The sequence below is a fragment of the Gracilinanus agilis genome, chromosome 1 (assembly GCF_016433145.1).
Source record: "Gracilinanus agilis isolate LMUSP501 chromosome 1, AgileGrace, whole genome shotgun sequence".
In the NCBI taxonomy this organism is placed as follows: Eukaryota; Metazoa; Chordata; class Mammalia; order Didelphimorphia; family Didelphidae; genus Gracilinanus; species Gracilinanus agilis.
Window position 1 is genome coordinate 559404449 of NC_058130.1, and position 15605 is coordinate 559420053.

The following is a 15605-nucleotide window of genomic DNA, read 5'->3' on the forward strand; positions in this document are numbered from 1 at the left end:
AATATATATATATAAATGAAAAGTAAATAAAATAATGATGATTCCCAAAATGTGTTGAAGACTTGTCAGGCAAGAGAACATCTTATTATTTATGGGATTTGCTAGCTAGATGACCCAGGGGAGAGAATGCTGGACTCAGAGTTAGGAAGACCTTAGTTCAAATCCATCTTCAGACATTTACTGGCTATGTGAATTTGGGCAAGACACTTCACCTATATGCCTCAGTTTCTTTTTCTGTAAAATGGAGATAATAAGAGTACCCACCTTCCAGTGTTGTTATGGAGATTAAGTAAAATAATATTTATAGATCATTTTGTGAAATTTAAAGCACTATACAAATTCTAGCTATTATTACTTTTACTCCTATCTGTAGGTTTGATTTGGGAGTTGGGTATATTAATAGTCCAAACATGCTCACCTATAAGCATATTTTGGAACATTCTGGTATGCCTCTTTGTATGGGTCAATTGCATTTTTTTTCTCCATAGCCACCCATGGGACACTGTCATCAAAGCTGCTATGAGGAAATATCCAAATCCAATGAACCCTTGTGTGGTAGGAGTGGATGTATTGGACAGGAGCCTTGATAACCGAGGCAGGTTACATAGCCATCGTCTTCTCAGCACTGAGTGGGGACTCCCAGCTCTGGTGAAAGCGGTAAGTTCTCATATGAAAATATTCTCTTTTAATAGCTCTCTCAGTTATTGTATCTGTTGCTCTACAGGTGTCAGTCAAGTCATCTGGTGAGCAGTTAAGGATGTGATTATCTTGACATAAATCCTGGTTTCTCAAGTATTTTCTGTTCTTTAGATACTGACACATTGACCTTCTGTCTGAGTTTCTTTCATGCATTTTCCCAATACTCCAGTGCTTTTGTTTTTCAGGTCTTGGGAACCAATAGAACTTTGACATACATTCAAGAGCATTCTGTTGTAGATCCAGTTGGAAAAAAGATGGAGCTATGTTCTACCAATGTAAGTTAATAACTGCATTTGGAAAGGATCTTAATATTTTTGTAGAATAAATTTGCTGTTTTATTCCCAAATACTCTCAAACTTTGATCTAAGAGGATTTTTCTTCTTAGTTGAGACAAGATATTCATGAGTATTTTTTGTTGTTTCATTTTGAAAAACAATAGTGGCCTTATATTCCTTCTGGCAGAAAACATGAGAAAAGTGCATGAGCTTGGGGTACAGTTGTTTTTGTTGCTTTTTTTCTGAAAAAACAGAAAGGAAGTAACTGTGTCCTTGCTTTTGGGCAAACAATGAAAAGTGCACATCATTAGAGGAGTCTTGAATTTAAGAATACTATAGATAAAATTTTAAAAAACTATAGAAGCTCTTATTACTCTTAATAGTCTAATAGTTCCAAGAATAGTAACTATAAATTATGGAGTCTCTGAATCTCAGAATTGGAAAGGACATTTTGTTCCTTCTTGTCCAACTGATCCAACCCATGCGTGAACAAGAATCTCGTTCATGTGCCTGACAAGTCTTTTGCTTGAAAATTTCTAGTCAGAGAGAACTCACTAATTCTCAAGAAGTCAGTTCCACTTCAGAAGAACATTAATTGTCAGGAGGTTTCCCCATCCATCCAGACTAAATTTACTTTGAGGGTTTGCTCCTCATTCTTCCCTCTGGGCTCAAACAAACAAAGACTAATCTCTTATTCAGAAAACAGCCCTGTAAATACTTGAAGATAGTCCTCATGTCCTCCATCTAACTTTTTTTTTTCCCTGATTAAATATTACCAGTTCCCTTATCATCTCCTCATGTAACATAGTCTCAAGGCTTTTGACCATCATGGCCACTCTCTTCCAGGTCTTTAGTTGATCAAGTTCTGGACTTAGAAAAAATTGATTGAAATCTTGTCTCTGATACTAACTACCTGTATGATCATGGGCAAGTTTGCATGTTATTTTCCACATCTATAAAATTGGGATGATAATACTCATCAGATGAGAGGCAATGTGGTGTGGCAAATAAAGAACCAGTCTCAAAGCTGAGTAGTCTTGGGTTCAAGTTCCCTCTGTGACATTTACTGGCTCTGTGATACCAGGCAAATCACTTAACTTCTTAATGCTCCCAAGCAACGATCTAAGTTGCTAAAAAAATGCTAGTTTCATTGGCAGAGGGAGTTTCCTCGTTTGGGAAGTCCTTATGCCAATGATGGAGCACCTATCCCTATCCCTAGTACCCATAGTCCTTAACTCTTAGGGTTTATTGTGTGGCTCATAAGAGCTAATATGTAAAAAGCACTTTTACACTTAAATTCCTGGATAAATATTGCTGTCATCATCAATTATCATCCTCAACTTCATCAAAATCTTTCCTAACATGTGGTAACAAGAATTAAATATAATCTTCCAGATGTGATATTAATGTGACAGAGAATAGTAGAATTTTTACCTCCTTAGCCCTAGGGACTACATCTTTTTTTAACCTGTCCTAAGGTCAAATTTGCTTTTTTGCCTATCATGATACCATTAACTCTTTTAAAATTTTATTTTTATTGTCATGCAAAACACACTTCTGTATTGGTCATTGTTGTAAGAACACACTCGTACATAACCAAAACTCCAAAATAAAACCAAAAATATATTGATGTGAAAAACTACCCCAACAGATCTTTCTCTGGAGGCGAATAACATTCCCTGTCATAAATCTTTCAGGATTGTTTCAGATCATTGCGTTGCTGAGAATAGCCACAGATAATCATTGTACAATATTGCTGTTACCGTGCACAATGTTCTTTCAGTTCTGCTTATTTCACTCTGCATTAGTTTCTGCAGATCTTTACAGCTTTTTCTGAAATCATCTTGCTTATCATTACTTATAGCACAAGTGTTCCATTACCAATATGTACTACGATTTCTTTAGCCATTCCCCAATTGATGAATATTCCCTTAATTTCCAATTCTTTGCCACTATTAAAAGGGCTGTTATAAATATTTTTGTACAATTATGTCCTTTCCCCTTTTTTTATTATCTCTTTGGGATACAGACCCCATAGTGGTAGTACTGGATCAAAGGATATGCACATTTTTATAGCCCTTTGGTTATAATTCCTATTGCCCTCCAGGATGGTTGGGGTCTACAACTCCACCAACAATGCATTAGTGCCCCAATTTCACCACATCCCCTCCAATATTTACCACTTTCCTTCACTGCCATATTGACCAATCTCATAGGACACTGTTAACTCTTGTTAATTTTTCACTTTATTAAATCTAAAATCTTTTCCAGCTAAACTGCTATATAGCTCTATTGCTTCTATCTTGTTCTTTTGAAATTTGATTTTCTTCTCAATGGCTACATAAAACTTTATTAATATTGAGTCCTATTAATTTTTTCTCATGATATTTGGTGCAGTGTTCTAGTCTATCTGAATCTTTTTGGCTCCTGACTATTATCTAGCAAGTTAGTGTTGCCTCCTAGCTTTGTTTCATCTGATAGTTTGATAATTGTGCCATCTAGGCCTTCATTTAAGTCTCTGATAAAAATATTTTTATAAAATAAATTTTATTTTATATTATTCTGAACTTGACAAACATGAGCATTTCCATATACAAAGAAGAACAGAAAGAGGGTCATATATGAAATTGTGAATTTCTTTTATGAAGTTTGCTTTTTTAAAAGCATATAAATAAATTCAACATCATGGTTTCAAGAATTCTGCTTGTCGTTGTCTCCCTCTGAACTTCCTTCTATTTTCATATGTCTATTAAGAAATGTTTCACTGACTTTTTTCCTTTCATTTCTCTCTTTTTCAGTCATTAATACTGATAGTTCCCTTCTCCTTCAATTCTATACACACGAAGTTAAACAGAACAAATCCAAGGACAAGTTCCACTTTAGGTCTTCTAAGTTTATATCTAACAATTATTGATTACTCGTTATATCTGTCATTTAATGAATCATGTCACTCTTCTGTTATATAGCCCACACTGCTCCATCTTGTCCACAAGAATAACATGAATGACTTTGTCAACAATTTGCTAAAATTGTAGATAAATTTTACCTATGGCATTTTCTTTATCTCTGAGTCTAGTAACCCTATAAAAAAAGGAAATGAAATTAGTTTGGCATGACCTATTCATGATAAATCCATGCTTGCTCCATGTAACCATCTCGCTTTCTTCTCAGTGTTTATTAATTTCTTCCTTTATAACACATTGTAGAGTGTCACCAGGAATCAAAATCAGAGAATTATACTTTGCAGGCATCACTCTTATCCATTTTTTGAAAACCAGGACATTTACTCTTTTAGCCTATTACAACTCTTTGATTTTCTATGAACCCTCAGATCTCACAGAAAGTAGCTGGACAGTCATGGCTCAGTTAGACTTATTGATCTGAACTCCTCAGGGACAGCTCAGTGTTCTTTCACTGTCTTCTCAGTTATTATAGTTTCAGGTTCATAGTAATCATTTTTTATTCTTCCCTTTCCAGTCCCAAAGTTGTTCTTGGCAGAGAAAACAGAAACAAAAGAATTTTGCAGTTCTGCCTTCCCTCTGTTGTTAACATTCCATCAACAGTGAGCAGCACCATTGCTATTCTTTCCTTGATTTTCCTTCCCTCCCCCATCAGAATAGAAAATAAAAACCCAGTTTTGTGGTTCTTAGATTTCCTCCCTCTCTGCTCCTGAGTTTCTCTCTTCTCACACTGTCAATTTTTTGTACGAATTCTCCATTTCATTTCCTGGCATATGTCTTTCCAGTTGGCCAGTGAGTTCCCTGGACATATACGTTAAGTCTCTTTAGTCAACTGCATTTTCCTCTTCATCAGAATTTTCTCTTTGCATCTTCAGAAGTTCATTTTTGACTACTTTATGTCTATGGGGCAATTCTAAGCTCACCAAAGATTTCAGACTTGATTCCTTTCCTTGAGAGGATGCTTTTGATCATATTAGGGCTGTGAAAGTCCCATAATTGCAGGTTATATATGACCTCAGTACCGCCAGTAGTTTGTTTTGCTTTTGCAAATCACTCAATCCCAATTTCCTAGGCTTTACTGTTCTTCTGCCCTGAGACTGATCCATACTTAGTATCAATTCTAAAGAAGGAGGCAAGGGTTTAAAAAACTTTTGAAAATGAGATCTGGAGTTAGCATTAAGGGAGTTGAAAAGCTCATAAAGCTATCAGTTCCAAAACTTTAGTTTTCCAGGCTCTCACTAATGGAAAGTTTTGCATAGGTAGTTGATAAATCTTGCCTGAACTGATTCAAGGCATGTTGCTTTTTTTTTTTTTAATAGCCCTTGCCTTCTGTCTCAGAATGGATAGTAAGTATTGATAAGGTCTAAGCAATTAGAGTTGTGACTTGCCCAGGGCCACACAGCTAGTAAGTGGCCAAGGTCAGATTTGAACCCAGAACCTCTTGTCTCTAAGCCTGACTCTTTATCTATTGAACCACTTAACTGCTTTTAAGATGTAGATGTTATCCCAGATGTCATAAGCTTTGTTCATAGACCTAAAATACCTTCTTGAGTTCCTGGGGAGCAGTTGTGTTACGGAATGGATGTTTTGGATACATGTGGTGAAAAATATCTAATTCATTCCCTGGAGAATTAACTGAAGAATATTCTTTCCTCTTCCACAACTGTTGGAACCTCTTGGGTATAGTTTGGAAACCATTCTCAAAGTGGAAGTCAGCAGCGAGGAACGCATAGGAAATAATTTCCCTGGGGCTTCAGGAACCATTGGCACCAATGACCAGATGCTGCTTTTGCTCTGGTGTCAATAAATACTGTTATTTAAAGCTACAGAGCCTAGACAGCTAATGAACTAGGACTTGGGGAGAACCGAAAAGAGGAATGAAAAATGGAAGTTACTGTTTGTTTCTTAAAGATCACACTCACAAATTTGGTATTGGTGAAGGAGAGGTTGGTGTACACACCTCATCCCGACAACCCTGAAATGTAAGTAATCACAACTTAACTTTTGCCAGTCAAATTCCAAGGGTGAGGGCAGGGGGGTAGGGAAATGTTTCTTTGGATGCCAGTGAAGTCTTCTTGGCTTGCTTCTCCATAGGACGGTGCTGACACACGAAGCAGTCATCACTGTGAAGGGATTTAGTTTAGGCAGCTACTTGGAAAGCCTAATGGCAAACACCATATCATCCAATGCCCGGAAGGTAGGTATTGCAAACCCCAGTGCCATGGGTGCATGGGCTGTGTGTGCTGCTAAAGTTAAACGTGTGAAACATTTTAATCATTGTTCTCTTGCTCTGAGTTCTGAGAGTTACAGTTCCCACTAAGCAAAGTTCTTGGCAGTACAATCAATGCCTTGGTTACTTTAAAAGTTGTTTGGGTGGAGACAGCTAGGTGGCTCAGTGAATAGAGAGTCAGGCCTAAAGATGGGCGGTCTTGGGTTCAAATTTGATCTCAGACACTTCCTACCTATTTGATCCAGGGCAAGTCACTTGACTCCAATTGCCTAGACCTTACTGTTCTTCTGCCTTGGAATCGATCCATACTTAGTATCAATTCTAAGACAGAAGGTAAGGGTTAAAAAAAAACAAACCTGAAGGGATGCCTACAGATTCAGTCTTAGGTGAGGGTAATTTAGTCAGTATTGAAACCCAGTGCCTCTCAGCTCAAGTATCAGGTAAAGTTAGCAAATAAATCATATTAAATCAGCTTCTACTGAAATGTTACAGACTGAATTAATATTTCATTAACCAAGCCAGAAAGGTTAGTATAGATTTCCAATAGTTTCATATTTAATGCCATCAAGTCCATTCTGCTACATTTAAGGCCAGTGATGGGCAAACTTTTTAAAGAGGGGGCCAAAGGAAAGGAAATGCTCATCTGCCAGTCTGTTTCTAAGGCAACTCTTTTGAAGTTTCATTGTATTGTATCCTACTCATTGTATTCGTCAGATTAGGAATAATGTCACAAGGCTGGCTAGAACATTCCAGGGGGCCACATCTGGCCCTCAGGCTGTAGTTTGCCCATCACTGTTTTAGGCTATAGCAGTATAATTTTCCTAAGGACTGCTTACCCCATTGCATCTTTTTAAAAATATGTTTCATTTCTTTTTACAATTACATGTAAAATTTTTTAACTTTAAAAAAATTTTTCTTGAATTTCAGATTTTCTCCCATCTTCACCTTTCCCTTCATTGAGAAGGCAAGCAATTTGATATAGGTCATGCAAAACATATTTCCACATTAGCCATGTTATGAAAGAAAACACAGACCAAAAAAGAGGGGAAAAAAGAAAGAAACTAAAAAGAAGTATGTTTTGGTCTGCATTCAGATCCAAACAGTTCTTTCTCTAGAGATGGATAGTATTTTTCATCATGAGTCTTTGGGAATTGTCTTAAATCATTGTATTGCTGAGAATGGCTAAGTCATTCATAATTGTTCTTCCTTACAATATTGTTATTACTGCGTACAGTGTTCTGGTGTTACTTCACTTTGCATCAGTTCATGCAAGTCTTTCCAGGTTTTTCTGAAAGCATCTTGCTTATCAATTCTTGTAGCACAATAATATTCCATCATAGTATCATTAGGGAATAGTAGTCTCTGTTTGCCTCAGTTTCTTCATCTGTAAAATAAACTGGAGAAGGAAATAGAAAACCACTCCAGTATCTTTGCCAAGAAAATCTCAAATAGGGTTATGAGAGTCAGGTGCGACTGAACAGCATGCCATCATATACCACAACTTGTTCATCCCCTTAAATTCCAATTCTTTGCTACCACAAAAAGAGCTGCTATAAATACTTTTGCACATATAGGCTCTTGTACTTAAAAAAAAAACTCATTGAGAGACAGACCTACTAGTGCTATTAACGGTCAAGGGAATGAACAGTTTTGGACATAGTTCTAAATTGCTCTCCAGAATGGTTAGATCAGTTCACAACCGCACCAACATTAATTAGTGCATTAGTGTCCCAATTTTCTGTCATCCCTTCCAACTTCTCATTTTGCTTTTTTGTCATAGCCAATCTGTAGGTATGAGGTGGCATCTCAGAGTTGTTTTAATTCACATTTCTCTAATAATAGTACCTTAGAACATTTTTACAAAAGACTGTAGATAGCTTTGATTTTTTTCATCTGAAAACTACCTGTTAGTATCCTTTGAGACCTCAATGCATCTCGATTCTCATGGAATGAGAGTAACAGCAGGTAGTAATGACAGTGAGAATGGAACTGTTCCAGCAGAAAATACGCTTTATAGCATCAGGACTAGAAAGGAAAGTGGAGTGGAAATCCTAGTATGCCATTCATGGTTCCCTCAATTTCTCCCACTTAAAAGCAAAGCCATCTAGGACAACAACTGGAAAAACAGCTAGGAATGTCCATGAGAGTCGACAGCAATGATCTCCTTGTACTTCTATTGCATATAAAATGCCTTGAACTCATTGGAAGAGAGGAACTTTAGAAACCTAAGATAATCTTAGGAACTCGGGTCCCATGCTTTCAATCCTATCTCTTGGTCACTTTCTTGGGCTTATTTGATTCTTGCCATATAAAAATCATAATTTTCTTCTTTCAAAGGTCAATGGAATGCCAATCATATTTTGTGTTCACCAACCCCTAAGTCACAAACCAGTTGAAGACAGTAGCTTGCATTAACATTAGGATCATAGCACATAGTCTTAGAGCCAGAGACAAACTTAGAGGCCGTCTAATCCTACCTTTTTATTTTACAGATTGGGCTCAGAGACACTAGATGATTTATCTAGGCAGTAAATAGAGAAAGCTAGGCTTTGGATCCAGGTCTCCTTACTCTAAATGCAAGGTTGTTTCCGTCTCACCACACTGACTGATGAGTTTACTCTGTTTTCAGAGAAATTAGAATTTGAGAAATTCAGGCAATAGTCAGGTGAGCTTTGTCCAGGGAGACTTTGGGAAATTACAATCAAAGAATTGGATTAAACATTGTCCTGTGAATGCCTGGAAATACTTCAGGAAACTGAGGGTGCCAAATTGTTTCTAATTCCATCCAGTTTTTTTTAGGAGTTGCTAGAAAATATTTCTCTCATTTGGCAATTAAACTCAACGGCTGAAGGGTTTTTCTGTTTTTTTTAATGATAATAATAATAATAATAAATAGTAATAATGACCTTATTTCCTTTAAGGTGGGACAATGAGAGGTTCTTATTCTGGAGTTGGTAAACTTATTTTTTAAAAAGTTTTTGATAATTGTTTTTCAATACAGTTGCTTTTCTTTGTGAAACTGCATTTTACTTTACATATTTAAAAATCTTCTGAAAAGGGTTCCATAGGCCTCATATACTGCTAAGTGGGTCTTGACATAGAAAAAAATTGTTGGTATATAATAGGGTAGAAAACTTGTGTTTTGATTTTTAGTGGAATCTAATCAGGGTCATGGAGAGGGGTGGCAATTTGCTTTGGGCCTAGAGAGCCTCCTTCAGATCTCTGCCCCTCCTACCCATCCCTTCCTACCTAGACATCCTGGGTCCCATTGTTCAACTTCTAGGAAAGCTGAGGGAACATCGTTCCCAGATCAGAGTTTTTCCAATGAGAGCTATGCCAATGACTTTCACTTGACTGGCTGTGCATGTCATAAGTGAGGAAGCTCCTTTATCTCTCCCAATTTTTTCAAGGAAATGACAAAAAATTCAGGTTGATAATTAAGACCCCTGGTATATGAGATCTTGAATCCAACAGATGGTCTGTTCACAGAGGGAAGAATTTGCAAGTACTGAATAAACAGCATCTTATTTCTGAATTTGAGAAACAATCTATTCAATGTTAAAAGCTTGCTGGGGAAGGTAAAGCCTTTACTGTTCATTTAACTGTGAAAGGAATTTTTTTTTTTCATTCTGAGAATTTTCTTTTTTTGCAGCTTTATTGCTAGAGGTCTAAAGTGATAGATAAAGAGTGTCTCACTCCATTTTGTAAATCTTTTCTGTGTTGCTCCAGGGGTGGGCTGCTATTGAGTGGATAATTCAAAATTCTGAAAATGCTGTAAGCTAACTGCATCCACACCTACCATTTGGGATAAATAGTGGCAACTACAGCATTCATTAACCCTGGTATAGCATCTTACCATTTTATTGAATGTTTGCATGGTATGTTTTTGGGGGGAGAGGAGGTAGAAGAGAGGAGTTTAAAAATTCCTTTGCATGAATTGTGTAACACCATTCCCTTGGCACCTTACTCATATTCTAAGACGGGGGTTGGAAATCTGAGGTTCCAGGTAATCATTGTACCTGAGCAGTTCCACTTACTAGAATATGGCCCAGGAAGTGCCTTGTTGAGATGACATCAACGGTTTCTTAGATCTCTTCAAATTCTATTTTATATATATATATATACACACACACACACACACACACACACACACACACACACACACACACACACCCTGTGTTGGTGAACCTATGGCACATGTGCCAGAGGGGGCTACTTCCTTCCCCCTCTCCACTACACTGAGGACATTTTTTCACATTACCTACCCCTCTGCCCAGCAGCCCAATGGGAGCACTTCCTTTTTCCCCTGTCTGGGGTAGGGGGGCAGCTCACATGCGACATGAGGGTACAGTTTGGGCACTTGGTCTCTAAAAGGTTCGCCATCACTACTATAGCCCATTGGGAATCTGATTTGAGTCAATCTATGGATCAAAGCAAGTACTTTAGAGTACATGCTGCCATTTTTATATCTTGAAAGCTGAAAAAGTAATCTGGTTCTTAAATGATGAAGTTCGTTCCTGGTTTGAGAGCAAATTTGTCAAGCAATGCTAAAAAGGACATGCAGGTTTATACTCTGCATTTTCTACTTAAAAGCAACATGGTTCAATGGGAAGAAGGATCAGGAGAGATCAGAGTTGGAATCCAGCATTCCTGCCTCTGTGACCATGAGCAGGTCATTTAACATGTCTGAGCCTCTGTTTTCTCAATTATCATGTGAGAATAATAATACCACAGAGTCCTTGGAAGGATCCAGTGTTTATTAGCACAGAGCCCAACACATAGTAGGCACTTACTAAGCATTTATTCATTGGTTGACAGTAGTGAAATAATTTTGGGGAAGTGTTTGCAAAGATTAAAATGTTATGCAAATGTAAGATATTATTTCATGACAATATTTTATTTCTAGATGAAAACCATATTAGTTCATTTTTTGCAACTTCTAAAAGGCAATTCATTCTCTGAAAGTCAACTTTGATTCTTACTTTCAATAATTATTCTTTTTAAAATAATATATAGGCAGAGTTATAAACTGATGATGGAAATCTTTCATTTTAGTTGAAATATAGTATATATTAATTATATACATATAAAAAACAATATATATAAATTATGTCTTTCATGTTTCTATCTATCAGTTCCTTCTCTGGAGGTGAACACTGACAAATTATTCTTCAAACATCAATTCTGTAGCTGCATATAATATTCTCTTAATTTTACTCATTTTTATTTTTCCCAATTTCATGTAGGTCTTAGTAATTTTTTTTTTCATTAACCTGCTTATCGTTTCTTATGGTGGTGCATAATTGCTTTTTTTTTTAGCCAGTGTAATGACAACTGAAATAGCAGTTGGTCTGTGAGTGGGTTTATTTTTTGATTCTGTTTTACTAGGTAGCTTGTGCTACTTTTGCATAGTGGCTTGGAAACAGAATAGTTTCCTGCTTCTTTAGATGAATTGATACCCTCAAATTCCTACCCTGCAGCTTTGCACCTGTAATAACCTTCTGAGCCACATTCTCTGTGATTGCCAAGCTTTCTAGGACTTGCTTGTTCAGCGTGTGTGTGTGTATCGTCCCATCAGTTAAAAACAAGCTCTGCAGCTTCCATGGCTTATTTCATTAAGTTTGTGCTTAGACTGCTTATGGTGGTCAAAGAATTTTTCCTTGAAGCCAGCTTTATGATTTATGAGCTCTTCTCTTTGATATCTGCAAAAAAAATTATAATAGCATGCTTGCTTATTCATGTGTTTGCCCCATGTGAGCAGATTTCCCATTTTAAAGAGTGAATAAACTTAAGCTTTACATTTTTTCATTAAATAATTAAGTGCCCTAATTTTACTTTAAGAGGAAACTCCAAAAAAGGGAATATAATCATAAAATCTCAAAGTAGCAGAGGATCTCAGAAGATAGTCTGTCTTCCCTGAACTTAAATAAAAACCCTGTCTTTAGCATAGCCAACTAGTAGTCATCCAGCTTTTGAGTGAAGGCCGCTAGTGATGGATGGGGAGCCCATCTATTTACTCAGGCAGCCTCTTCCACTTTGGGATAGCTCTAATCATTGGGAAGGTTTTTTTTCTTATTTTATAAAAAAGCCCAGATTTTCCTCTCTATCATTTATTTCTTAAAAAACAAACAAACAAAAAAAACCCTCTTACCTTTTGTCTTAGAATTGACACCAAGTATTGATTCTAAGAAGAGCAGTAAAGGCTAGATAATTGGGGCTGTGACTTGCCCAAGGCCACAGAGCTAAGAAGCATCCAAGGACAGATTTGAACCCAGATCCTCCCAACTCCAAGCTCGGCATTCTATCCACAGGGCTACCTAATTGCCCCTCTTTCTCATTTTTATCCATTGCTCTTAATTCTGTCTTCTGGGGCCAAGCAGAACAATCTGGACCCTCTTCTGTATAACATCAGTTCAGATACTATCGCTTGCCCACCCCCAAGAGCTCTTTTCTCCAGGCTAATGTTCCCAATTCCTTCAAATATTTCTCATCTCACATTTTCTCAAGACCTTTCACCATAGTATCCAATCCTTTACAGAATGCTTTCTGGCATGTGGCTCCCCAAACTGAATATAGTATTATGTGTGGTAGCATACAGCCCAATCTAGATGGTTCTGACTGGAGTGGAATAGAGGGAAATTATCTCCTCCCTTGTGTTAGAAGCAGTACTTCCCATAATGCATCATGAGCTTTCTGAGCTGCCATTGCACTCTATTATTGTACTGTATTGAGTTTGCAATTTTCCAGAATTGTGGATCTTTTTCAGATAAGTGGCCATTTAACCATGTCTCCTTCCCTCATCTTATACTTGTGACATGGATATATTTAATCCAGATATGAAAGTTTACAACAATTTTTTTAAATTTTATTTTCAAAGATTTGGCTCAAAACTCTGGCCCAAGGAAGGCATCCTGGTACAGAGAAAAGCACACTATTTCAGAAGTCAGTGACCTGGGTTCAAATCCCATATCTGCCAATTACTGCAAGTCACTTACCCTCCCTGGGCTTCAGTTTCTACATCTGTCAAATGAGGAAGTTAGACTAGATGACCCTGGAGCTTCCTTCCGACTCTTAAATGCTATCAGGGCTTTTGGGGATCCTGTCTCTAATATTCATTGTATTGACAGTCCCTACTCACTTTTTGTGACCTGCAAGTTTTGATCGGTGCACCATGTGTGTCTCAATCCAAAAAAAATAGCCAGGGCCTGATCTATGGGGCACTCCAGTGGGGATCTTCTAAGTAAGTCTGTATTAAATCATGGATCTGCCCATTCAGCTAGTTCCAAATCCACTTAACGCTAGTATTTTCTAGCCCACATTTTCCTGTCTTATCCACAAGAACGGCAGGAGAATTTTTGTCAAGTGCTTTGTAAAAAGCTGGGTAAACCATATCTTCGACATCTCCTTGATCTTTCATCCTAGTAATTTTTTTTAAATTTAGTCTGGAATGACCATTTTGATGAAGCCATTCTGACTCTTTTTGATCACCACCAGTGTTTAGGGGGGGACTAGCACCCCTGGTGTGAGAGCTGGCCAAGACTTCTTCAGGATGGCTCATCCACCTTTAGCATCCACCTTTCATACTCACCTGTGGCTCCAAGAAACTGGCACATGCACAGCAGCCACGTGCTGATAAAACTATCTTTTTTTTAGACTTATTTTATTTTAGTTTTAAAAATTTATTTATTTTTAAGTATTTTTCCAAGGTTACATGATTCACGTTCTCTTCCCTCTCCTCTTTCCTCCCTACTCTTGTTGCTGAAAAGCAATTCCACTGGGTTATACATATATTGATAAAACTTTCTTGGCAGACAGGTTAAACCAGGTTGAGGATAACAGATAGACCCTAAGCTCATTAATGAGTTTGGGGAATGTCTACCCCAGGCATGTGGAGACTTCTTCTGGTGGAATGGGTAGATGAGAACATTTTGTTCTCACGTGTTTTCTCATCTGATCCTCACACCTGCCCTATGAGGTAGATGCTATTATTATCCCCAGATTATTATTATATATTATAATATATTATTATACAGATGAGGAAACTGAGGCTGAAAGAAATTCTGTGACTTCCCCACTGTCACAGAGCTGGGAAGCATCTGAGATAGGATTCAAACATAGGTCTTTCTGATCCCAAGCCCCGACTTCCTGACTCTATTCCTCTGATCGGTCTAAATGACATTAATAATGAAGCTTTGTAATTATTATGTTTTATGCTGCCATTGCCTTAATGCTTTGTAGTTTCTATAGCAACATAAAGACGAGACTGATCGATCGGTCCTTTACTGAGAAGCTTTTTGGCAGTGGCATTAGAAGAGAGGGGTAATGGACTCCAAAGAGGAAACATTGATTAGTTATGCCTTTTGTTTGTTTAACTTTGGGGATTTCATCCATCGGCACGTTGTTGACTCCTCTTCCTTTGTCTGGCAGGGTCGAGATGGCTTGGAGTGGGTGATCAGCAGACTTAATGCAGAATTGGAGGAACTGGCAGCACCTCCTTGACTAAGCATGCAGCATCCGCAACAGCAGCAGCCTCAAGATGCCCAGGCAATGTGGAACATCCAGAAGCCTGGATAGGTCAAGGATATCATTTTCCCTTCCTAGTACCCTCTTGGACTCTTTGTGCAATTTGTGCTCTACTCGGTTCATCAGACCATCAGCTATTAATGCACACCCAGAACATGATTGCGAGTTGAATTAGGAAATTAATTCTAAAGGAGCCTGTGAATTCACCATATGATGACTTTTGGTGGGGCTTGTGGGGAGGCTCATTTGGTTTTATCCTAAGCAAAACTAACCTTTTTTACCAAGTGAGTTAAACGTAAATCTTTGACCTTTTTTCCCCCTCAGAGGATGAAAATAATATTAGTTAGGAGTTATGAAGTTGAAATTCAGATATCAAAAACCAACAAAAAAGACATATTCTCTGTGAGTCCCAAAGTAAGAAAGGGTCTAATTTCTTCACATTGTAACACAGCAATTCATTAAAGTACATCCTTAGATCTTGAAAATTCACTGCAATCATAGACAGAAAAGCTTCCTTCATCTAACTGAGACAAAAAGTCATTTTCATGGACTAGAGCAGGGGGTTTAGTTCTGTTGGGTCACAGATCCCTTTGGCAGGCTGATGAAGCCTGTGGAGCCCTGAGTTCTCAGAAGACAGATTTTTTTTTTCTTTAAAACCCCTACCTTCTGTCTTGGAGCCAATACTGTGTATTGGCTCCAAGGCAGAAGAGTGGGAAGGGTAGGCAATGGGGGTTAAGTGACTTGCCCAGGGTCACACAGCTGGGAGTATCTGAGGCCAGGTATGAACCTAGGACCTCCCATCTCTAGGCCTGGCTCTTAATCCACTGAGCTACCCAGCTGCCCTCAGAAGACAGATTTTTAATGCATCAAATAAAATATTTAGCCTTTCAAAGGAAGCCAAGGAGATTGAAAACCATT

General features: G+C 37.8%; 1 protein-coding gene across 2 annotated transcripts; it reads left to right on the forward strand.

The window, feature by feature from the left end:
- The first annotated feature begins 492 nt into the window (after nucleotides 1-492).
- PRELID3A (PRELI domain containing 3A) lies at nucleotides 493-14663 on the forward strand. Of its 2 annotated transcripts, none has more exons than XM_044658072.1 (5): nucleotides 493-657; nucleotides 885-974; nucleotides 5846-5916; nucleotides 6029-6131; nucleotides 9894-9993. In XM_044658072.1, exons 1-5 carry the CDS (start codon nucleotides 520-522, stop codon nucleotides 9945-9947), a joined length of 456 nt encoding a protein of 151 aa, XP_044514007.1. In that variant the 5' UTR covers nucleotides 493-519; the 3' UTR covers nucleotides 9948-9993. The 2 variants fall into 2 exon arrangements, with proteins under 2 accessions (XP_044514007.1, XP_044514006.1); XM_044658071.1 differs by lacking the exon at nucleotides 9894-9993 and adding an exon at nucleotides 14592-14663 and having other exon boundaries at nucleotides 496-657.
- Nucleotides 14664-15605: the final 942 nt, after the last annotated feature.